Genomic DNA, 25,091 nt, shown 5'->3' with positions numbered 1-25,091 from the left:
CTCACCTCGTCATGTGGCGGCTCATCTCGTGCACCTCCATCTCCATGCTCTTGAACTCGTTGAGCTCCTTGCGGATCGCCGCCTTGGAACGCACGCAGGCCACGCACGCACGCAGGCACGCACGGCGACAACACGTTCACATTAACAACCACCACGGCACATGGCATCCCGCAACGAGCGTCTGCACAGCGCGAGGCTCAGCGAGCGTCGCCGGATAACACATCCCCCCCCCAGCCCCCCACCCAGCCCCCCCCCCAGCCCCCCCCCCCCCCCAAGTCCCATCGGTGTGCTCGTAGAACCCCACGGCGCCCACATGTGGTACTCCCTTCCGTATCACCAGCGTCACGCAATAATAACGATAATAGAGAAATTGCATTGCACGCAGTTTTCCTTCATCTTCACACGGAGAAAACTATTCGGAGGCACAGTAAAACACAGACAAGCGGGGGAAGGCTGCCAGAATCGGCCTTAACAATTACCCAAGATCGGTGGACCGATATCGAGATGTTTAGCCAACTCCATTATATCATCCCCCCCCATTGCGTGGTCGCCCCAATGTCCCCGTGTCCCTCCTACACATCCTTGTGATCCTCTACATTGTCCCCGGTACCCCACCAAGTGTGTCATCCCCTTGATGCCCTTGTGACACCAGTATCCATGTAGTCCCACCCCAGACTCTCTGCTGTCTTCCTGCTGCCCGTGAACTGCTCCTGCTGCCCCCATGGGGTTTCCCCACTCTCCCCACCATCCCATGACGTGTGTCATCCCACCCGATGCCCCTCTATCACCCCCCCAGAGACGCTCCATTCCCTCTGTCATCATCCTGCTGTGTCCATGCCCTCCCCTCTCACCCCCCCCCCCCACACCGGCGTCCCGATATTCCCCTCGACCTGCGGTGGCAGGGGCCAGCGGACCGGGCAGTTGGGGGGTCGGGGGTCGGGGTGGCGGCCGTACTTTGTCGGCGGCGGTGAGCCGCGTCCAGGGCTTGTCGGCGCGGCGGTCGTAGTCCTGCACGTCGGCCAGTTCCACGTAGTCGTTGAAGCGCAGGATTTTCCGCTCGCGTAGCTCTTTCACCGTGGGCCGCATGCTCAGCTGCACGTGCACGGACACGGACACGGACGCACGCGCGCGTGACCGTCACGCTCACCCACAACGTTGAGACGCCGCGTGCGGGAAATGCCGTCATTACCGGCCGTGCAACGACAACCATTTTAAAACACTCCCTGGCGCTCCTGGGGTCGTGCTTCCATTCAAGAGCGTGGGGCCCGGGATCGGCCCGTCAAGTCTATCGTTTTGTACCCCCCAAGGCAGCTTGGTAGTAGGGGTTTCCATTTGATTGGTGTGTGTGTGTTGGGCTTCTTTCACGCCGTGGACAGCCAACTGCGTCCATGGGATTTGGTCATTGTACATAATTAATGTACAGCGTTGTGGGATGCTGTTGGCATGAATGACACTATATAACATCAAAGTATTGTTATTACTTGATGTGACAGCCCTCGCATGCCCAGTCATTATGGCGGGCACAACCAGGCACCATCTCTGCCGTGCCAGCGCCTCTGGTGCTTGCAACTTGCCTTCCTCGAGAGTTGGCGCTTGATCTCTCTCTTCTCCTCTCGCTCCTCCTCCTCATTCCTCTCTGCAATGACAATGAATCATGGCGACACTTTGAGCCGCTGGGAGCGATGTCACGACACAACAACAACAATAACAACAACAGTGGCAGCAGCAAACGCTGCCCGTGCGTCTGTGCTGCACTCACGCTTCAGGATGTTTCTCTGCTCGAGCTCTTCCATTGTAGGCCTCTGGCTGAGCCGCCTGCGGGGGAAAAGTAAACGCGTGGAAATTTTAGAAAAAATTGTCGATTAACAATATAATAATTATTAGTTGACTATTTCACGTCGTCGCCCGTGCAAATTGCATCTCACAATCGCCGGAGCCACGCACGAGGCAGTGAGTTGGTCATAAGCAATCGCTCAGGCTCTGTAGTCCTCTACATATTAAGATGTTTTCAGACGATTTTCAAGTGTTTATGTCCGTGAGGAGGAAACCGGAGCACCCGGAGAAAACCCAGACATGCGATTGGGGGGGGGGGGGGGCAGGCAACACTCTGCACCGCCTTTCCCTGGCGAGCCAGGGTATGGCACCTCGACGCCTACGGGCAGTTTGGCAACACTTGTGCGGCGATCCGCCAACCCTTGCAGCCTAGACAGTGCTGGATTACAGGCCCAGTGCGTAGCCACCACTGCTCGGCTAAGCCGCTTCTTATTCTTTCGTACGGCAGAGGGGAGTCGATCGGCAACGTTTCTACGTTCATGTGGAGGTTGGCGAGTGAGCCAGTGGCGTTACTGTGCGAGACCGATGACCGCGGCCGCACTGTTGTGGGCTGTGGTGAATTGTGAGTGTAGTGATGTGGATGGCGAGTGTGACGTGGTGAATGTTGGCCGTGGTGATGTGAATATTGACCGTGGTGATGTGAATGGTGAGCGTGGTGATGTGAATGGTGAGCGTGGTGATGTGAATGGTGAGCGTGGTGAGGAGAGTGATCAGTGTGATGAGGTGATTGGTGGGTGCCGAGTGGACCTAGAGCAAGTGTGGTGAGATGGCTGGTGAGATGGCTGGTGGTGGTGTTTAAACCTGGTGAGAGTGGCGGGTGAGGTGAGGTGAGGGGTGGTGAGCGCACCTGGTGAGCGCGGTGCCGATCTGCTGACGCAGCTCTTGCCACACCTCCCCCATGTGACCCTGCTGGGGGTCACCGACCTCAGGGTCGTGACCCAGGGATCGTGCGGCCACCAGGGAGTGGTTCCTGCGCACCTTGGCGAGGAGCCCTGGGGGCAGTAGAGCCGTGTGGCGAGTCAGCACAGCACACGCAGACTGTGACTCGGCACATACACACACACAGCGAGTTAACACAGCACGCACAGACTGTGACTCAGCACACACACACAGCAAGTCAGCACAGCACACAGACTGTGACTTGGCACATACACACACACAGCGAGTCAACACAGCACACACAGACTGTGACTTGGCACACACACACACACACAGCGAGTCAACACAGCACACAGACTGTGACTCGGCACACACACACACACACAGCGAGTCAACACAGCACACAGACTGACTCGGCACACACACACACAGCGAGTAAACACAGCACCCACAGACTACGACCCGACACTTATCTCCCTAGCGGCGATGTTTACACACCACACCAGGTACTCATTTGAGGCCAAGTCGACCTTGGGGAGTCCCAGGACCGGTTCAGATCAACGTCACTGGTGTTGGCCGTGAGCGGTAATCGAACACGGGTTGCCGGGTTTGTAGCGCAGCGCGCTAACCCTGACACTACCGCTGCCCGATACGCACACAATCACACACACACACAGAGGAAGGCTGTACATGTGAGGGGCTCTCATCAGGGTACTAACCCGTCATCTCCACCTCGTCGTCGTTATCCTCTTGCTCATCATCCCGGTAGAGGACAGGCCCATCATCATCGTCGTCGTCATCATCGTCACGGTACAGGATGGGCCCATCCTCATCATCCTCGTCGTCCTGGTAGAGCCCTTGCTGCTCGTCAGGGAAGGAGGCTTTGCTTGTGTCCACATTTTCCTTGTTGTTGTCGTCATCGTGGTCGTTATGGTTATGGTCATACTGGTTGTCGTGATGGTGGTGGTGAAGGTGGTGGTCATGGTGGCGGTGGTCGTGGTGTTGATGATCAGGGTGGTGATCAGGGTGGTGATCAGGGTGGTGATCAGGGTGGTGATCAGGATGGTGATCAGGGTGGTGATCAGGGTGGTGATTATGGTGGTGATTATGGTGGTGATTAGGGTGGTGATCATCATGACGGCGATCGTGGCGATGATCAGGGCGGTGATCAGGATGGTGATCGTAGCGATGATCAGGGTAGTGATCAGGGTGGTGATCGTGGTGCATCTGTACGCCGGTGACGCAATTCTCCGTGGTGGCATCATCCGAACCATTGTCCTGGCCTCCTCCGGAAGGCTGCATGAGGAACTCGAGGACATCCTCCATGCGCACGCCCGAGATGGGCCCAATGGGGCCCACGGAGTTATCGTAATCGTCGACATTGTTGTCCTCTTGGTGACCACCTCTGGTGCCGCCCCTGCCGCCGCCGCCGCCATAGAATCCGTCTCCCGGGGGGTGTGGCGGACGTGCCGGTGATTCCGGCGGATGGCGCTGCTGGGGTTCCTCACCCTCCCTCGTGTCTCCGCGTTCTCTTGACGCCGGCGCCGGTGCCGGGGCGGCACGGCCACCGGACGGGATTCCCGGTTCCGATGTCACGGTCCACATGATCAGCTGCGTGTCGCTAGGATACTCTGACGGCCGTGGTGGTGGCGGTGGCGCTGATGATGATGATGATGATGCGGGTTGACGGGCCGGCTGGGGTATGCGGGGCCCCGGTGGCGGGCCCTGAGTTGTGGTGCCGGTGCCATCGGCTGACGGGCTGCGGAGGCAAATGCATCCCGGCCACAAGCCAGCGCCCCGGTTAGAAATAACAACACATGGTGGATTAATATAGTGTCTACATGTGACCGAGTCTCAAGATGTTGTACAAAAACATTGACCCACAGATTCACACACGGATCCACAGCCTCATACAGAGACCCATTGACTAACACAGAGACCCATAGGCTTAAAGACCCACAGACCAATGGCAAAGCGGGTGGGAGGGGATGCCGCACGGCGCCTACCCGTGCATCCCTCGCGACGCTGCGCCCGCGGTTTGGTCCAGCTCCTGCACCACCCTGGCTCTCGCATCCATCGTCTCCGACTGCGTCTGCGAGCCCCTGGGAGGACCCTGCAAGTTGCAAAATGCACGACGAATGAGCGTGAGAATCGGGAGCGGCAATCCACGGCGAGACCCGGCGAGGCAATCGATGCATGGCCCCCTTGTCACTGCCGCTGCTGGAGCCGCCCTCCCCCAGCTCGTTATTCTGGGGAGGAGATCATGCCCATTCTATCGTGAAACGCCATCACGACGGCGCTGTGCATCACGGACGGGTGTAGTCTGCAGTAGTTTCGCATTCGGGGGGCGATGTTGTTGTTTGGATTCATCCAATAGGATAATTTGCGAATCATTTAGAAATGTGGCAAGTTTGGATCTTTAACGACTGCCATGAAGCAGACGGCGAATATTACACAGTTAGAACAACACATTTATAGTATTAACCAAGATGACTGCTGGGCTCCAACCACGAACCTCTGTAAACAAGTGGCAAACGCTGGGCCTTGACACTGATGTCAGGTCTGTTGCTGTTTCTGCTGCTACAGCTGTTCCTGCTGCTGTTCCTGCTGCCGCTGTTCCTGCTGTTTCTGCTGCTGCTGTTCCTGCTACAACAGCCGTTCCCCTGCTGCTGCTGTTCCTGCTGCTGCTGTTCCTGCTGCTGTTCCTGCTGCTGCTGCTGCTGCTGTTTATGTTGCTGTTGTTCTTGCTACTGCTGTACCTGCTGCTACAGCTGTTTCTGCTGCTGCTGTTTATGCTGCTGTTGTTCTTGCTACTGCTGTACCTGCTGCTACTGCTGCTGCTGCTGTTTCTGCTGCTGCTGTTCTTGCTACTGCTGCTTCTGCCGCTGCCACTGTACCTGCTGCCACTGCTGCCACTGCTGCTTACCCTGTGCTGCATGTGCGGAGGCTGCGGCGCAGAGTGCGGCGCGTCGGGCTCGGGTTGCTGGGACTCTGGTCGGTCCGACGGAAGCGGCTGTAGAGACGGCGGAAGCCCAACCACTCCGAACTTGCGGAGAGCGACAGCAGGCCCAGCGCCACTTGGCGCATGGGGCTCCGAGTTGCCTCCACCGCCACCGCCGCCTCCAGCCGCCTGCCTGCTCTCCCCTGCAGCCCAACAGCGGGGACAGACGCAATCAATCGACGTCATCCGATTGGCCTTCCAACCACACGATCCCACTCACCGAGTCTTTCATCAACAACGGCTCTACTCAAGTGAACATAACGTCCACCACTCTACTGACAGTGCATGGCCAGTCCATTGAACGCTATTGCTCGTGGTATGAACCTCACGTATGTCTACATTGTATGTATGTGGGACTTCTTTCGCACCGTGCGTAGCCGACCGTGCTAATCGGAGGTGCGGGGGAAGGACACCAGACTCTGCGTAAGACAAAGAGAAATGCGGCGTCTACCGCTAACACCGCTGCTATTCACACGTCCGCCGTGGCCTCGTAGAGGCGACTGACGTCATTCTTATCCCGCCACCATATGACGCCTCTCTTGTGCGCCGCGTCTTGCTAATTCTAAGATGTATACCACGTGGTATGCATGGTCACACGATAATCGTGTCGTCTGTTTTGCAGAATATCGCTGTGTCGTGACTATTTTTGCTCGTTACATTTTTTGGAGTATATTAATTGGAGTCAAAATATTTACGAAATAACAAAGACAATTGTTAGCATGGTGGTGGTAATATGACATCGTTTTTATGTCGTTCATATAAACACATTCCTGCGGAGGGAGCTGGTAGGAACGTTGGGTTGCTCGGTCAATGGCCAGGGTCAACAGCGGCGTGGTGTATTCCGCAAATATGGCCGGTTGTGAGGGCGGGCACAAGCCGGCGTGAGTAGGTTAAACATTGAGTTTTATAAGGGCACCACAGGGTGACCAGCCCCTCCCACCCAGCCCCACCCTCCCCACCCAGCCCCTCCCCACCCTCCCCACCCAGCCCCTCCCCACCCAGCCCCTCCCCACCTTCCCCTCTCCACCCAGCCCCACCCCTCCCATTTTTTGATGCACGACGGACGGACACAACAATCCCCTGTGGGCTGGTGTAACCAGGAGGTTCCTACCAGTAATATTTAACTATGTTGTGTGCAAATGTCAAGTTTTACAGATACAAGGCTTATGCGGAGTGAACTGGAGTTGAGGGTGTTGAGAATTGATGTGAACAGGAGCGGGCAGCCAGAAGCACGGATGGCTGGAGGAAAGCAGGTCCAGACAACGGGGGCAGCAGAGAAGAATGAGCGACCTGCCACTGAGCAAAACTTGCCTGGGGACTTCGACAGAAAGCCTCGCCTTGCTGGATCACAGAGGCGAATTAAAACACAATAACAAGGCAATAACATTGCGAAACACAATTGCAGGGTTATTCTACTTCTTCTTTCGTACGGTTGATGTAGATGCAGAGCAACGACTATAATTTCACATTCAGGTTGTCAAGCCCAGATAACTGCGTCAGGAGCGGCGGAGTGTATCGCCGTGATATCTCCTTCGTATTTGTGGATCGGGGCATTGCGTCGTTACACGTTGTACGGTCTTGTCCTGGATGACCGTAGTTGCACGCTACCGGACAGTTTTTAATTTTTCCATTTGTGCAGTGTTATTGAAAACCGATATTGCGAATCACGGCGTTAAAGTCATCGTATCGCTGCAACCCTCGTGACATCGTAGCCCCCCCCTCACCGCCGGCAGGAAAACTCGTGCGGACGGGAGGCTTCGGGGGAAGGCCGGAGTGCGGCCTGGGCACGGGGCCAGGCCGGGGTTGCACCGCGGGGTTTCCCGACTCCGAGGCCCCCGGCGCGTCCACCGAGGAGGGCCTGGCCGGCAAGAGCGGGGAGCGGCTGCTGGGAGGACGTGCGGAGCTCCCCGCGGAGTCCCTCGCGCCGTGCTCCTCTCTCGCTGCACAGTTACGATGGAGACAGAGGTGCAGGGGTTTCAGAGAAAACGGTCACAATTCAGTAACTCTGGCCACATAACCCTAGTGTACAACACTCACTCGTGTCACTCAAAATGTACACGACTCACAACCATCTTAAATCCTAACATGTAACGCTCACCTAGATAATTCACGGTAACAAACTCTGGCCCAAACCCCATCACTGTTCCCCTTGAGGAGGCCGAGTTCCACCCCAGCACCGGCCTGGAGAAGTCGCAGCGGTATCGGCGCCGTGCAATCGAGGAAGCTGGGCCCCGCGCCGTGGACTCACCGTTGGCCTGGGCGATGCGGGCGCCGGGCTTGGGGAGCACCGGAGGGGGCTGCCGGCCGCCCCCCGAGCTCCTGGCCGAGGGGGGGTTCCGCTGGCCGGCCCCGGGGTCGTGGGCTCGTGGTGGCAGCAGGGGGGAGGGGCGACCTTGCGGCGGCGGCGGCCCCTGCACCTGGGCGCCGTCATCTGCCGTGGTGCCGGCACGCAAGAAAGAGTGAGCGTTGTTGGGAGCGTAGTTGGGAGCGTTGTTGGGAGCGTAGTTGGGAGCGTTGTTGGGAGCGTTGTTGGGAGCGTTGTTGGGAGCGTTGTTGGGAGCGTTGTTGGGAGCGTTGTTGGGAGCGTTGTTGGGAGCGTTGTTGGGAGCGTTGTTGGGAGCGTTGTTGGGAGCGTTTCGCGATCGCGGACTTGACAGATGACGGATGAGCAATGACCTCCGACGAGTAAAGGTGCAGCGATGCAATTTATTTTGCTCTCGCCAATGCTGGTGCACGGGCCACCGCAGGCAAGCACTCTAGACCAGTGTTCTTCATTGCAAGGCCCTGCAGGCCACTGACGGCCCCCTGGTGGTCTTTAGTGCAGCCCCCTACAATACACGAATGTTAAAACACCCCCCCCCCCCCCCTTATCATGCTGCCAAACCCCAATGGTTTAAAATGTGTGGCGGCCCTCACACTGATATCTTATCGCCAAACGGTGGGCCCCCTCTGAAAATGAATGTACAACACTGCCCTCGAGGGTGTATCCGGCCTGCGCTTCCACGCGGGCCAGGCATCTTAAAAGTGGGAGTTCCACATTTTAACCCACCGCTCGTGACCTGCTGATTCAGTACTGGTGGTGGACCCAATTATAGCTGGGTGGGCAGAAATGTCAGTACCGTGTGAATTGTGCAGCGTGACTCTTTGACATTCACGGTATGTTGCGTTGCAAATGAGTTATGCTGCCGTGTTGACGCCAAATTCTTAATATCACTCTGCGTTTGACATTTTCATCAGCTAATCGATAACAGCCTGCGGTGTCGTATGAAAATAACCAATAAGGTCACGCTATACAAGTGCCGTTAAATGGCATCCTATCTCGTCAGATCCAGGCAAGAGGATTCAAGAGACACTTGCCCAATGAGAAATCAAATTCAATCTAACCGGCGACATCTGGGTTGCAATTCCAGCCTGCTAACAATTACACGTCGGCGGCTCCCCACCTCTCCCTCTGGCTCACGGGAAGAAACAAATAATGCCAAGCCGGTGGCCACTTAACTCAAGGCCCGCCAATGTGCGTGCATTTCCCGAGGGCTCGCAGCTCCAACTCGAGCCGGGGACACTTTTTGAGCCAAGCCCAATTCTCCCGTGTCGGTCAACGGCGCCGGGTAATAATGATCTGCAACGCGAGGACACTTCACTGCGTGCGTGCGGAATGCCCTAATAACCGAGGGTTCACAACCTTCGTACGCTCCCACCCGGCATCGCCAAACAAACAGCCGTGCGCTGTAATGAATCTGGCGACTGACACTCGCACTGTAACACGCGGAGCACGCAAAGCCAATGAATATGCCAACAACAGTGATGAACATCGAAACCGGTCCCGGGCCTCCACCTACGTCAACTCAGCCTTAAATAAAACGTCGCCACCGGGGAGACAAAGGCGGCCGGCACGGTGCAAGCCACACCACCCCTCGTGCGTCGCGCGTTCATTTTTGTGGGTAATCCCAGCTCTTCCAAGACGTCGGGGCCAGCATGAAAGAGTAGGCCAAAACACCCCGCAAAGGGGGACCCCCTCTCGGGAGCCCCTGGGTGCGAGCGTACCGATGTTGGTTTGATGGTTGCAGCTGCCACTGGGGACCCTGGGCAATGTGGAATGCTGGTAAGTGGGGGCGCCGAAGGTGGAGCCGATGGTGCTGGAAGCTTTATGCGGTGGCACCCGGCTCTGCGTGACCGCGTCGTCGCTCGTGTCCCGCCGCTCGGCTCGAGACGGCGGCGTCGTCGTCGTCGTCGTCGTCGAACTCGGCTGCAATCGGGAGTCTGGGCCTAGAGAACGATCGACCACGCATGGTGACAGCCGTCAGGCGCTGCACGAACGGGCCGGGCGGGGCCTTTATGCCACGACGGCCACAAGGTGAACCAACAGTCCACCAGTCACCATCATCATCATCAATCATTTAATATTCATACGGTGCCTCCCATGGAAGACGGCATTGCAGAACTACTTCTGAGGGCCCTTCGATTACATTTTATCCACCCCAGGTGGTACTGCTCCTTCTCACATGCCCTGCTGTACATGGGAAACAGGAGCTGGAAATAGCTTAAATTATCTGAAAACCAGATTAAATTAGATGTTTTATTCTTGCGCAATGCAGACATTGGTAACGGGGCTAAGACCTTCAACTCGCGAACCCGGATTAGTCACAGGCACCCGACAACTGGGTTCGAACCCACGATCTCAAGAGGTTGCCAGCTCTGTGCTAGTCATCACCATTATCGCTTTCATACCGCGCCTCCCATGCAGTACATAGAGATGCTCTGCGGCAGGGAACCCCCAGTGGCAGCTGCCCCTGCGAGGAACAAGGTGAATGCATCACCGGCCCACCAGTCGGCATTAGTCTGCCAGTAGGGGGCGATGTTGCTACGTGGCTTCCCAATCAAATCATTGGCACGTAAAATTTAGACTTAAAACTTTCGTGACTGCAGGAATTCATATTCTTGATTATTTTGGTAAAGTCACGTAGGGAGATAAAAAAGAAAAAAAATTATAATAATTTTTTTTTTATACAATTTTTATTTTCTTTTATTGTTAATACGTGACTTTACCGAAAGAACCAAGAATACATTTGCACGTAGTTTATTAAATTTGGACCATGATGGCATTTAAAATACCATATGCGAGTTCATCTCACGAGTGTCCTGTATAATATACTTTTGGATTACTAGCTAGATACCCATTGTACATAGTTCTCGCTGTTTATTAGTTATGTTTATCATTAAGCACTTTTAAAATAAATCAACAAACTTACTTTTTTAAACCTGCTTTTAATTAGGATTTTCTTAAGGTGTTATTTTTATTATGTCTTTGCTAGAAATTTGTAACAACGTGATTTTATTTTGCCTACAAATTCACTTTTATTGTTCATGCCTGTAAAGCACTATATATTGCATTTTTTTTGCACGAATAGTGCTATAGAAATACATTTTGATTGATTGATGTTTATACATTTTCCCCGCTCTTGTTCTATGCAGTAGTCCCTCTAAACCCTCCCCATGTAACACACTTGGCGTTTTAGCCGGGTCGTCATTGCAAATGAGCTTCTAAGCTTAATGGGACCCGTACCCAAAATAAACTGACTAAACGGGATCTTTAACGTCCACTGTGAAGCGGGTTTCATGGTTACCACATCCGCAGTATTGACCAGGGCGGCCGTTGGGGCCTGAAACCGCAATCCCCTCTGCAATGTGCGGCAAACGCGCTCGCCGCTGAGGGCTGTGGTCGTGCTGCCGCTGGGCTCAAGGTAAAGTGCGACCCTCCTAACCCTGGAACCCCCCCCCCCCCACTCCGCACCTCCTCCGTGGACTGCCTGATCCTCGGAACCCGAATCCGACGGGTGTGCCGGGGTAGAGAATCCGTCGCCGATTCTCAGCTCTTCCTCCGAGGAGAGCTCTGAAGCCACGTGGCCGTTCCCCAAGGGAGCCTCCTCCCTGATCGACCCCCTCTCCAGGACTGCACCGACGCGCAAAAAGGGGGCAGACGCGGGTTCACGTCGTGGACGCACGTCGCGCGTATGCAGGCAAAGTTGATCTTCCTCTGGATTGAGTCTCCAAATATCGGGCAACGCTTTGATAAATGCGTTTGGTTTTCACGAGAGCGAGTCCGTCAAAGCGAGACAACTTTCTACTAAAAATCATTTGTACTGGATCATCTTTATAGCGTAGCCACCCTTTACCGTTGGACAGATAGATAATGCAGAGATACTTTCAAACTTAGTTGGCAAGATATGACCAACGCTGCTGGTACTTCACGAAAGTGTTGCGTAGTCACTGCAAGGGCTCGTGCATGACACTGCAAACCAGGACTCACCACTTTCAGGCACGTCTCTCAGGAGGCCCTTCCTTATCAACTCCTCCCGACTGAGCCTCATGGAGATCTTTCGCTCCAACACTGCACACACACACACACAAACATCAGCACCATTGTCAACAACAACAACAACGACAGCAGTGATGATTGACAGCTATCCTGTCCCAGTGCGCTGGCCAGATGGGAAAACTGGGTGTTCTCAGAAAGTCCCGGACAGGAAATTGAGAATTCCCCGACACGCCCAGGACAAACATTCAATCGGAAAACCAGAAAACGTGAAAGAGTGGAAGGAGACCAGGTGAGATTCATCATGTGGACTTGTGAAGATGCCAGCAGTAGTGAGTGGAGAAAGCTTCATGGAATAAATGCTCAACACGTGGCTTGACTTGGCAATCTACGCTTGGGATCACGCTGTGGCTAGGAAAAAAACCTGTGTGCTAAATTATAACCAGGCCACTGATACACAAGCCACTTTTATAAGGGAGACCCACACGGGCACCGCATGCACATCAGGACGAGGAACCTGTTCACCTGGGTTCCAGGGTAAACACAACCACTGATGGATCTTATCTTGTCGACGCATGCCTCAGCCGTGTATCCCAGGTTGTCCGAGCCAAGTTTAAGGCTTCCTTGATAATTAATCAAATAGACTTTAAGGCAGTATTCTTCATTGCAGGGCCCGCGGGCCACTGGGGGCCCCTGACGGCCTTTAGTGCGGCCCCCGACAATACACAACACCCCCATCCTCGTGCTGCTGTCAAACCCCAATGGTTTCATAATGTGTGGTGCCCCTCACGCTGATGATGTCCTATCGGCGAAAGTGGCTCCCCTCTGAAAACGTGTGAAGAGCACCGCTTTAAGGTGATGTTCGCTCCAACGTGGATGTCGCCCAGAACCATGCCTTGCCGCGGAAACAGTGCCCGTGGACGCACTCACCTTCGGAAGTTTGTTGGAACTTGGGGCTCGGCTTCTTCTTGCGCCACGTCCACGGCTTGAGGAATTTGCCGAGCGACGACAGCTTGCTCTTGCGCTTGAGCGTCGGCGTGCTGGAGTCCGACGCCACGGACTCGGAGCGGCCAGGCACCATTTGCGGCACATCCTCGCCTGCGGGGGCACACGCGCGTGGTCACGCCAGCACACAGGCGCACCGGCGGTCTCGGCACTCTCTCACGCGCGGGCGACGTCGAACGCAAGCCGCCTCTACGGCGGTGCCCAGGCCGAACAGCGAGGCGCTGAGCTGGCAGTGGAAGCGGCTGGATCTTCTCGGCGTTCGGCGAAGGGCAAAACCCCGCACTGCACATCGCTTGGCGCAATCAGTCACACACCTCCTGGGTCAAGTGGCTACGGGCCATTCAGTGATACACGTACGTCTGAACTATCAACGACAACATTTTTTTTTTTCATCAGGTAAAGCCCACTGACCGATTAGCTCTTTTTTTTTTAGGTGACCTGGTCACGAATAATAGCTCATCGCAGTGGCTGATATCATCACACGTGGGAATTCATAGGAGCCCAAACAATCTGAACACGTGTTTCTCAATGCGGAAATAAAAACCGTAGGACCTGGAGAAAATCCACGCGACCACCACGGGGAGAACATGCGAACTCCAAATATACAGGCATCGTCAGGGTCGGGATTAAACCCTAGAACCTCGTACGTACCAGGCGAGGGAGATAACATCTTGCCACCGAATCCGAAAACGGACTCACCCCTGCCTACGTCTCCCCTCTCATCTCACTCTCCTCTCCGCCATGCTCTCTCCTACCTCTCCTCTTTCGTTTCACTCTTCTCCACTCTATGCACTTTCCGCTCCAGCCACCAAGGCTTTCTGTCCAAGCCCCCCAGACAACCTTCGCTTGGTGGGAAGTTGCTCATTCTCCTTAGCTGCCCCCACAGTCGATAACCCCCTTCCCCCCCCAGCAATCCGCGCTGTCATCTCCCTGCCCCGGTTCAAGCCCAGGTTCGTTCCTTTACTCCTCTGCGTACGACCGGCTTATTTTCTACAAAGGAAACGCGCCCACTGTTTCTGTACAGTGCCTTGAGATGCGGTTGCATTTAGACGCCACACTGTGTTGTAGAGTGTCCTCTGCGTGTACACGAGCTTGCAGAGCACATTTGGCCCATTGTGAGCAATCGCAGCAACCGCACATGAGTGGGTTTGGAGGACGACGCAACTTGGGAACTAATCATTTACACTTCGCAAATTTCACCACGCGTGTGGACTTACGGTGCCCTGTGACACCATCGCCCGGAATGTGCCTGATATTGTCAGCTCTCAGAAGCTAACCAGGGACGAGCCTAGCGAGCGCTCGGATGGGCGACCGTCACACACGACGAGTGGCGGACCAGAGGGCAGTGCAGAAAAAAAAACGCGTTGTTGTCCCGTACTTTTACGTTTCCACCAACGCGCGCTAACCGGCGTGCGGAGGCTCTCATCCAGCAGTGGACTGACAAAAGCGCCGCACGCGCGCACACGCACGTAATCTGTGTGTACGCCACCCGAAAAACTTGTGATGTTTACGGTGTATTGACGTCACCGGCAAAAGCGCTCTGCCTGCAGGACACTGCGTCTCCACCGTTTGTTGATGCCGATCATACATCGCTCCGCATGTTTACCCCGGAAAGCCTGTGTCTCGTGACTTCTTTTTCAAGCGGGTCCAGCCAAGTTTTTTTTGTAGGTTTCCGTGGCGCATTGTGGCACTTTCTCAATATGCCCCGCCTCGCTTTTTCGTTTTCTGCTACATTATTTACATCGTCTGAATGTGCCGCTTGTGTTTATACGCTCGCCCCGGAACAGTCACACGGATGCTACAAGTTCCACACATTTATCATCGGTATAAATCACCACGCTGCACCGAGCCACGTCTGCAGTGACAAAATGGAAATCTCCGGGCTGCGGAGGTTTTAATCGGGAACAGGGGGCCGGGGGCTGGGGCCGGGTGACGCCAAAGATTACGCGTCGGCACTCGGCCGAAGGCCTGGCAACAACAACCGTGGGGGCCCGCGCAACACAAAGGTCTATTGTGCTGCCGCGGTTCCGACTGCCCTGCCACTGTATCGCGCACGCGAGTGTTTCACGGGCAAATCAACCCGTGGAATTTATAAACGCGCTCGCCCGGGCCTGGTCAGGACGCCGGCCCGCTCCTACGCCCGGGTGCCAACCGCGGCCCCCCGCGCCACCCACGCACGACCCACGGCGACACAACGCCGCCGTCTCTCTCCCCCTCTCTCTCGAGCGCGCCGTGCGCAGACACCGCCCGGCCATCTCTCCACCCCGACGGCGGCGGTGATGGACGGCAGCGTGGTGCGACGCATCAACACAATCCCACCAGCCAAGAGGTGGGAACACGCCCGAGAAAATGTAATTTTCTTTTTTGCGCAACAAAGTTGAGGCAACGAGTCCCTCGCGAGCGCTTGCGCTTGTTAAAATTCACGTCGAGTCCATCACAAACGCGGCACTGAGACTGCGCACCCCGGGGTGCCGGCCTTGGTTTGGCGCTCATTAATTTGACATCGCGGCATTTAGAATCCACACCGATATTCCACATACACGACCTATACCAGCACAGCCACCTGCATGGTATGCTTCCCCGCGAGACTCACTGTGGTCTACTCTTAACCACTCCCCGTGTCACGCTCTGTCAAATTTCAGAGGAAGTAATTTTTTGTGTCGACATATCTCCAAGCCCCACATGCCTAACGTTCCTGGGCACGCACCATTTAACTCGCGCCATGCAAACCTCCCCGCACCGCTCTGAAAACATCATCAGGAAAAACTACCCCGTCAGAAACCACCACACGGGAACGGGTTTGGTTAGGGGGGGGGATAGATTCTAGGATGACAAGGCCCGTTCCCATAACACCACAGCCTCCACTCCCTGACATTCCACCTTGCTTAAAAATAGACGCCCCCACAACAAACCCTGCCTCTCCGATGCATTTTCAGGTTGTACTGCGTCTTGTTCGGCATGAGATCCGATAATTCGCTCCACTTACCGGGAGCTTATTTGGGAACTGAAATTTAACTATAAAAACTATAAATATTTTTTTACCAGGTAAGGCCCACTGAACTATTTCGCTCTTTTTCAGAAGCAACTTGGAGACAAATAATAGCTCAACGAAGCGGCTTATCACCATGTGGAAATTTATAGCAGTCAAATACTCCAAATGCAATTTTCTAAATGTGCAGCGAAAAACCGGAGCAAAAAAATCCACGCGACCATGGGGAGAGAGACACGCAAACTCCAAATATGCAGGCGCCCGGGTCGGGATCGAACCCACGACCTCCGATATACCAGGCGAGGTAGTTAACATCTCGCCACCGTGGAGCAATGAGCAGTTCACTCTATCGTTCACCGATACCACGCTGCCAACTGCCTCCGGTGTTGCCGATTGGGAGACGAGAGGAAAGCCACTGGGTTTTTGCCAGGGCCCATCACAAGTGGGGATGATGGCCGATGGACGAGACTGCTGAAAGAATGGCAGCTAAAGGACTGGCGATGATGAGATCAGATAGACAGCGGCACTGCAGGACCGCGAGGGATCTCGACGGCTTGGGGAGGCCTTCATCCAGCAGTGGATAGATCACAGCGAATGATGATGACAACGATGACGAGGAGGAGGGGGGGGGGAGGTAAGAACTAGGCGCAGCCGCACATAGGCAGCCATTGTGCTGTTGCCGTGTCCCCCTTCCGTTCCCAAATGAAATTAGTTTCCACTTTCCTGAAGCCACCCAGTTAGGCTACGCACAAAGTGGTCCCGGGTGCCAACTGCCGCTGGCACATTTCCCGGGCGCATGAAAGCAATTAACGGCAATGAAATCGCACCACAAACACCGCGTGACACATCTATTCGAGCATGCAGCGCCGCATGCGTTGCGCTAAGCCCCTTACAAGTGGGGCAGATCCACAGGCTATGCAACCTCACTATTTCAAAATCATCCGAATACCACACATCGGTGGGGGGGGGGGTGTCATTGTGAAGGTAATTATAAAAAGGTAAAGGTGCAGCGGTTGGAATTGCCTGCTGACGCCACCGCTGGCGGAAGGCCCTCCCCCGATAGAGTTAAATACCCGCGGAAGATTTTTATTTTCTACCAGGTAGGGCCCACCGAGCTATATGGCTCTTTTTCCAGAAGCGACCTGGCCACAAGTGGAAGCTCAACCGAGTGCAAATTTATAGCAGCGAAATATTCGAAACTCGTGTTGGTTATAAATGGAGGGAAAAACCAAAGGACCCGTAGAAAAATCCACGCGACCAGGGTCGGGGTCGAACCCACGACCCTCCTGCATACCAGGCGAGGTATTTAACATCTCCCAGCCCCCGTGGCGCCCGACTCATCCGTTCCGGCCAGTTGCCTTGGAAGAGGTGGGGAGCAGCGACACGTCACCCCGTCAAACACAACCTGCGCGAGAGACTAGCCGCGGTGAACGCATCTACACTGCAGGGTGGACACAGGCGGCGCGGGGAGGTGGGGGGGCGGATTTAAGAAACCTGTGCCATTGTGTCAACCACCGTGCCGGGAGATGGGAGTCGAACAGCTGCCCTCTGAATCGCAAATCCAGTGTGCGCACCGTGACAGGACAGGACATACGACTTATGGAACCGTACTCTTTGGTTCTTTCGGTAAAGTCGCGTGGGTATAAAATAAAATAGATCACGACGTTTCGGGCGCAACACAAGCGTCCGTCATCCGGTGGGAAAGCGTGGTCTGCTGCTGAGGCAGACTGTTTTAAAAGGTTTGAACTGGGTGTAGCCCAATGGTCATAAAGAAGTGGCCGGGGCTAGTGATGTTAATGTGAGATATTAGCATGTAACTGTAAGATAGAAGGAGAGCGGCCTCCTAGACGAGGGCAAGGAAGTGGCTATGTTCATGTGAGGGATTAGCATGATGTTCATGTGAGGGATTAGCATGATGTTCATGTGAGGGATTAGCATGATGTTCATGTGAGGGATTAGCATGATGTTCATGTGAGGGATTAGCATGGAACCAGTGGACGGTTCCAGGCATGCACAGGACTGAATGCAACCCACGATTATATACGTTAATTTATTTTGTAAAACGTTCTGATCATTTAAGGATTCGGCTGTTACTCAATAGCCACTATTCAGTCACTGTTCATAAGCCAATAAAAAAACTGGTCGTCAAAACACATTTAAGAAAATAATTATTCTAATCAGGCTCCATGGTGTAGTGCAGTCTCGAACTCTTATTATCCACTCTATCTCTTAGGCCTCTCTATGTATGTGCTACGAAGGGCCATCGTCTGAAACATCACCTATTATTTTCCCTTTAAGGCCGCAGTGTTATTGACGAATGTGTTGAGTGTATTTGCTCATTATTTATCAATTGTGCACCACTGGCAACGAATGCAAGCAGCATCACCAATTTATTTCGATGGCCAATAGGGTAACCGGTCACTTAAAAAAAAGCGGATTTTCAGCCCGGCTGGACTGAAATGTACGTCCGAAATCTGGGGGAACTCGTTAAAGTGCGTCGATGCAATCACTGCGATAACCCGTTCGGAACGGAAGGGGGGGCAGAGTGATTTTGCCATCGATGCCGGCGCACATGGGCGTAGCTCGCTTTAATTTTCAAAACATGGGATCTGGCGACACGACATGGAGCACATTCTGTCGAGCGCGGTGACACACTCCACCGCCGTGTTTTTTGTCACTTGTTCTTGGCAGGATTAGCCGATGGCATCCGACTCATGCGCTCGCTCAAACGCATTTGTGTCAAGCCGTGAGCTCTGAATATGATCCGACCGTTCGTGGTAAATGTTTAACGCAAGCCCGAGCTGGTCAGCTATTTCGCAGTCAACGTTTAGCCTGACAGCGTAACATTCTTGTGTTTGTGCATCTTCTTGCGGTGCACTTTTACACGCTCGCAACATACCTGCGTAGCGGTTTTTTCAGCACGGCGTTAATCACATGCTTCATCCGTGCCATAACAGCAGCAACAGTTCACCCTGCTCGCGCTCAACTAATGACAATCACGATAAAGAAGCAACCCTACAACTGCTTGTTCACACCACTGCTGGCAGAAGAGTCTCAAACAAGAGGGAGCTTCAGAGAGGTTATTTGGCCTGTTCCTCCCCACTGGCCTGGCAGCTTGGACTAGGTGAAGGCACCCACACTTTAACCCGCCGCACACGACCTGCCCGTGATGTCAACCGCTGCGCAGGGAGAAGGAATCGAACAAGTTAACGCGAGCTAACCGACACGCCACGCGGGCGTAACGCTGGAAACCCACAGCGAAAGTTTCACTTTACACTCATCCGAGCGCACAGGGGGCAGACCGCTCGCGAAACGTTCCATCGCACCTGGGTCTCAACATCGCGCTGATGGCGGCGACGCCGGGGTTTACTCACAGCTGTGGCTGCTCCCGCACTCCTGCTTGGGGGGAGCCGACTGGCCCATGCTACATGACCCGCGTCTCCAGCCGCTGCACTGTGCCGGCCGGACGCACACGCCTCGCGGTCATCGTAGAGCGGACGGAGGGCCCCTCCCAAAACCGGGCGCCGCCACGGTTAAGCCCATGCCGTCGACGGATTGGCAGGCGACGCGTTTCCCACCCCCGCCAGCGGGCGCGAGCCGCCTCTACGATCGCCTCGGAGCGGCGAGCGGTCGTGGAACGAGTGAGGAACGGGCGGCGCTAGGGACGAATACGACGAGCCGTGCCGAGCGCAGCGTCCTTATCGCACAACTCGCCGAGGCCAGCGCCTAGCTGCCCACATGCCCGGGATTCCAATGTAAATCGCGGCCGCGAAGGTCAAAGGCCATGGATAAATTCCCCGCACGCCTGCACGCACATATGGGGCTGCGCCTGCCGCCGACTGAAAGGGGGAAAGAGGGTTTTTGGAATGGAGGTTGGGTGGAAGAAGAAGCCTGTTATGGGCACCGGGGGGGGGGGGGGGAAGGTTCATGCTTATAACCAATGAACAGAGGGACCCTTTGTGCTGCTAGAAATGGCATTTCATTCACGAATTCCAACAAACTCTCTGACGTCTAGTGGTCCAAAGCCAGCAAAGCAGTACACTTGAGGAGCGCACTTAACTGTTTTCAAAACTGCAGCAGCCAAAGCATTTTTACATCTCCCCAGGGAACTGCGGGACCGCTCGTGGCGCACAGTGTTCAGCCGGGATAAAACCCACTTCAAAACGCCTCGCAGGTACACAAACAGCGGGCGCGCGCGCGGCCTGTGAAAAGGACGCACAATGGGAAGCCCCCGTGGCTTCCGCGGACAACGATGCGAGGCCTCGGGAGCGGAGGGAGGCCCGCGTCCCCGCGCTAAACGAGTCAATAACCGCGGCGAGCGGCTCCGGCTGGGCACGCAAGCACGCACGCCCTGACGTCTAATCCTGGACGCTTAGCGCTCTAATCATTGGATTACCCGTCGGCCTCCCAGCATGAAAAGTGGGCGCAGGCCAAGTTCCACACGGGACCGTTTTGTGCCTCTGTCATGACCGGAGGCCCCAGGGGGCCCGTCTGATGGCCCGCGGAGCAGCGAACAAAGACAGGACGCGGCCAGAAAGGGAGAAAAACAGTTCCAATAAAGCGGCGCTCAGCTGCGCACAAGATCGGCCCCAGCGCTGGCGTAGCGCGGGCTTCCCCACTAGCGCCGGGGAGGGAACGCCATTGTGTCCCAGATTTAAAAAAAAAACACAAAATACCTCCGCTCTTTTGCGGAGGGATTTGCTTTTTGCGCAGCGACATGTTCGCGGGAGTAAGTGGAGCGCGCACCGCGTGAATGTAAAGTAGCTCGAGAGACCGGCCCACCGACTGACGGGGAGTGACGGGACAATTCAGGTGACCGAGAGGGCCCACGCACCCGAGGCAAGTGATATACAAGTTGGGCAGAGTTGAAGCGATGGCTCGTTTTGCGCGAGCCTTGACGAGCGGTCTTTGAGGTGGTGCGGGAGGTTGCCGTGGGCTGGGTGCCGCAGGGCGCAATGAGGTCTTGATAAATGGAAGCGCCATGGTTTTACCCAACGACTGTTACCTAAGGTCAGGTTTCACGCGACCTCCACATCACGTGCGGTCGTTACTCTACTGTACAATTGCTTACCCAGCAAACCACATCGAGTCACAAGACTTGTTTTCAGGAGGGCCCTGCCTAGCTTTTCTCGCAGTAGGGGGCGATGTTGCTGTGGCGTAATTCAAATTTCTTAATGTTGCAGGCTCATTTTGCCCGATGCCAGTTACAGTTTAGGTTTTGTTTTTTTATACAAGAGGAAACCGGAAAACCGCAAGGAATCCCATAGAAAACAGGGGAAGAACATACCAACTCCACCCTCTAGTCGGGTATCGATCCCTGGCTCTTCTTGCCGAGGGCACGAGCGTTACCACTGCACCGCCCTGCCACTCTCAAACATCCATTCGTGCGCACTGCATACTGAACACTGGGTGGAGCAGTAGTGCAGTGGTTTGTTCAATGCACTTCGAATCCGGCGACCCAGAGTTCCGTTTCCTGCCACAGGCAACATCACAACCCTCCACCTGCCTGCCACCTTCACCAAAGCGCACTGACCAGCATGGTGAAGTATGGCTTTCACAGCAGTGGAGTTGGGGGGAGGGGGGCAGCAAGGAGCATCTGGTGATTTCACAATCGAATTGAAACGTAAAATAAAATTGTGGTGGTGGTGGAGGCCCATACTTAACGCATTCTCGTCATACCGAGATTTCACATCGCTACCTCGGCAAGTTGGCAAAAACATAGAATTCTTTCCCTTGTGTTTCCAGCACACTTGAAATCACATTTTAGCTGCGCAGATTAAAACCACCGCTAATACGCTATTAATGATAATACTGTACTAGTTGTAGTAGTAATGCCATTTTTTTTATCCACAAAACCTCAGAGTCTCTAAAATAGTTTTAAAGAGGGTCCTCCATTGGAATGTTTGGTCAATTACATTAATGCGCGTTTGGCTTCCCACGTACACGCAGCACTGGCAATGCCTAGCCACATCACGGCCACACGCCTACAACAACTGGCAAGCCCCTGGTGGTCACCCGTCCCAAGTAATAACCAGGCTCGTTTTCTTTTGAAATCCTTTATATTAAGTTCACTTGCTTGCTTGCTTGCGCGCTTAGGACCGTGCAAATCTTTCGGTCGTTTTTTAACCCACTTCCCGTGATCCAATCGAGCTGACATTTTGCACACAGACTCGTTGTGCTTGACAATTTATGTTCGTGAAATTTTTTTTCCAACATTTTCCACTTTTTAGGGAAAAAAAAATGTCATATTTAATTTAAAATACCAATGTGATAAAAATGAAACTCTTACTCAAGAAAAACAGAAATGAATAATAAAATAAAACCGATGCCACGCATATAAAGGATTTATAGTGAAAAACTTTGTTTTTACGGGTTAATTTTTTAGCTTCCGAGACCTGATGAGATCCGATGACATTTGATGAAATTAACGCCACCGGCAGGACAGTGCCTCGTTCGTTATTTCCATGCGACACTGCCTGTGGTTATCGATCAGCTGATAAAAATGTCAAACCTGGAGTAATATTAAGAGGATGCCATCAACGCGGCAGCATAAATCCTTTGCAACAAGGCATACCATGAATGTCAAAGAGCTGTGCTGCACAATTCACACGATACAAACACCTTTGTCCACCCAGCAATATAACTGGGTAACCCACCACAGTTTCATCGATTGGCAGGTTCACATACATCGTGAGGTAAAATGTGGGTACAATCACCAAGATGCCTGGTCAGCATGGGAGAGTAGGTCAAAGAATACCGCTCTAGAGGATCTCTATAGAGCTCCGCCTAGTGAAATTGCAGGGCTGCACCTTTGCCTTTGACATTACCACCGACACACACAAACACCGGAGGGACACGGATTGTGCGGAGGCGCTAGGCGCACGTGTGCTGCGATTGGCGTCGTTCACAGTGGAGGGTTGCATTTATTCTCTTTCAGTCACTTTTTCCCGAGCGCAGTAGGCCCAAAGGTAGAAAACGCCAAACGTCCAGCAACAATCTGCACCACCGAGGGCATAATGCACAAGGCACCGGCGCGTCGTTGGGCAGGGCCTGAGACGCTCCACGTTGCGTTTAACGACACGCAAAGGTGCGTTGCTCACATTACAGCAGGAAGGCGTGAACATTTGGCTGCCCCGTCATACAGCAGTGAAACAAGGAAACAACTGCGGACCGACCGTGTCCTCATTAGGACTCATTAGTACAGTACAACCATAAATGTTCACCGCTATTATGAAGGGCCATTGCACAAAACGTCGCCTATTATACATTTTAAACAGCGTCGCAGACGAACGCGTACAACGTTTGTTAATTGTGCACCACTGCCAACGACGCAGCAGCAGCAGCAGTAGCATCGCCAAATAATTAGTTATATCTGGAGAGGACTTTTCGATTTAAAGCTTTCGTGACTGCAGGGATTCATCTTCTTGGTTCTTTCGGTAAAGTCACGTAGAAGGGAAGTAATAAAATAATCAAAATAAAACATAATAAAAAAATTCTAACGACGTTTCGGCTACAACGCAAGCAGCCGTCCTCAGGTGAAGAACAAGTCTGTCGGCGCACGGCTGCTTGCGTTGTGGCCGAAACGTCGTATTAATTATTTTATTGTTTTATTTTTATTATTTTATTACTTCCCTTCTACGTGACTTTACCGAAAGAACCAAGAAGATGGAGAGGACTTCTCTAAACTATGGGGGACCCTCCTCCCTACCACCGCATCGCACCCCCCCGGGTAACCGCCCCCTGGGGAATCACCCCGAAGGCACCAACAATTCAATCCGGACACTTCTCCCGAACCTGTGGGTTTCACTCATCGGCGAACGGGGAAAACACGCGCGCGTCGGTGTTGAAGTGTGTGCTCACGCGCTCGGGCGCGCTCAATTGTATTCGTCGCAAGGGACCTTACCGACTGACGTGAGGAATGCGACCAGCCAGTCGTCTCGCTGGGGGCATCTGGGGGCTGCTGGCGCGAGAATGCGGCCGAACGCCCCCGGCTGGCGCTGGAATGCGCTGGAATGCGCCCGTCTCAACCCGCACTCCCGCGCCCGCCGGCGCGCGCGCCGCCCCCATCTGTCTTTGGTCACTGCTACGATGACGCTTTTTTAAGGCATGTGAGACGAAAAACGCGTGCCTGTGTTTTGTCTGAAGCAGCACTCGTGAGTTTCGTGCGTAACGAAATGAAGATGGCAGAGCAGAGGCGCCTTTTGCAACAAGTTGTTCCGGGACGCTGTGTAATTTTAATAAAAACAGAGCAGAGTGCAAAAACGGCACGAAAGCAAACATCATGATTATTTTTACGGCTATGCTTGTGTTTACACGCGGAAAGCCTCAGCGAGTCCCGAGACTTTTGTTTCAGGAGGGTCCTGCCATGTTTTTTGCGGAAGGGGGGCGATGTTGCTGCTTTGTGTAATCCCAAGTCAGTAATATGCAGGTGTTTTTTTCTTCTGAATTTGCATATTTGGCCAATACCAATGATAAAGTATGATTATTTTTTTCACCTATGAATTGAAAGCAGAGAAACCTGAGGAAACATATTGCATAAGAGGGGAAGAACTGATGTTGCTGGTTTGTGTAATCCCAATTCAGGAATATGCAGGTGTTTTTTTTTCAGAATTTGCATGTTTGGCCAATACCAATGATAAAGTATGATTATTTTTTTCACCTATGAATTGAAAGCAGAGAAACACAGAAGGTGCCCGAGTCTTAACTACAACCAATAAATTATTTTAAAAGCTAAGCTGATGAGCAAGTGCAATCTGTATGAATGAAGGAACTGCCAAATTTAAATGACAATGCAGTGACGACATAATGCACAAGACGAATTTGAAGTATTTTGAGCCAGACTGTGAGAAACGACGGCCTCTGTTTGGAGAGAAATGTCATGGAGCGTGTTGAGGAGGGGAAAGACAGGGAAATTAGTTGGTTTGAAAAGGTGATTACTCAAATAGGCCAGGGTTAGTCTGACCTGGGTCACCAACATGACAAGCGGCAAAGACCGGCAGCTTGATGGAGGGATGGATTTGTAAGAACTGATGCCGGGTTGGTGGAAGTAAAAACAACGCAGCGCATCGGAA

At 53.8% G+C, this 25,091-nt stretch overlaps 1 protein-coding gene across 3 annotated transcripts in view; it reads right to left on the bottom strand.

Moving 5' to 3' along the window:
- The window catches only part of LOC144945812 (uncharacterized), a 46,883-nt gene that overhangs the window by 3,707 nt on the left and 18,085 nt on the right, over positions 1 to 25,091 (bottom strand). The window contains exons 1-15 of one of the 3 annotated variants that reach the window (XM_078874362.1): positions 19,395 to 19,808; positions 12,957 to 13,124; positions 12,021 to 12,101; positions 11,505 to 11,663; positions 9,758 to 9,979; positions 7,962 to 8,144; positions 7,438 to 7,653; positions 5,639 to 5,856; positions 4,719 to 4,825; positions 3,432 to 4,471; positions 2,681 to 2,825; positions 1,760 to 1,815; positions 1,575 to 1,636; positions 955 to 1,092; positions 6 to 82 (exon numbers count right to left, since the gene is read on the bottom strand). In XM_078874362.1, coding sequence (XP_078730488.1) covers positions 6 to 82; positions 955 to 1,092; positions 1,575 to 1,636; positions 1,760 to 1,815; positions 2,681 to 2,825; positions 3,432 to 4,471; positions 4,719 to 4,825; positions 5,639 to 5,856; positions 7,438 to 7,653; positions 7,962 to 8,144; positions 9,758 to 9,979; positions 11,505 to 11,663; positions 12,021 to 12,101; positions 12,957 to 13,124; positions 19,395 to 19,443 — 2,921 coding nt within the window. In that variant the 5' untranslated portion in view covers positions 19,444 to 19,808. Of the gene's footprint in view, positions 1 to 5; positions 83 to 954; positions 1,093 to 1,574; positions 1,637 to 1,759; positions 1,816 to 2,680; positions 2,826 to 3,431; positions 4,472 to 4,718; positions 4,826 to 5,638; positions 5,857 to 7,437; positions 7,654 to 7,961; positions 8,145 to 9,757; positions 9,980 to 11,504; positions 11,664 to 12,020; positions 12,102 to 12,956; positions 13,125 to 19,346; positions 19,809 to 25,091 lie in introns of those variants that run through there. The other 2 variants (XM_078874372.1, XM_078874354.1) reach the window with 2 other exon arrangements.

The sequence above is a fragment of the Lampetra fluviatilis genome, chromosome 2 (assembly GCF_964198595.1).
Source record: "Lampetra fluviatilis chromosome 2, kcLamFluv1.1, whole genome shotgun sequence".
Taxonomy (NCBI): domain Eukaryota; kingdom Metazoa; phylum Chordata; class Hyperoartia; order Petromyzontiformes; family Petromyzontidae; genus Lampetra; species Lampetra fluviatilis.
Note: the sequence above shows the minus strand (reverse complement) of the source record. Positions and strands in the feature narration are given on the sequence as shown.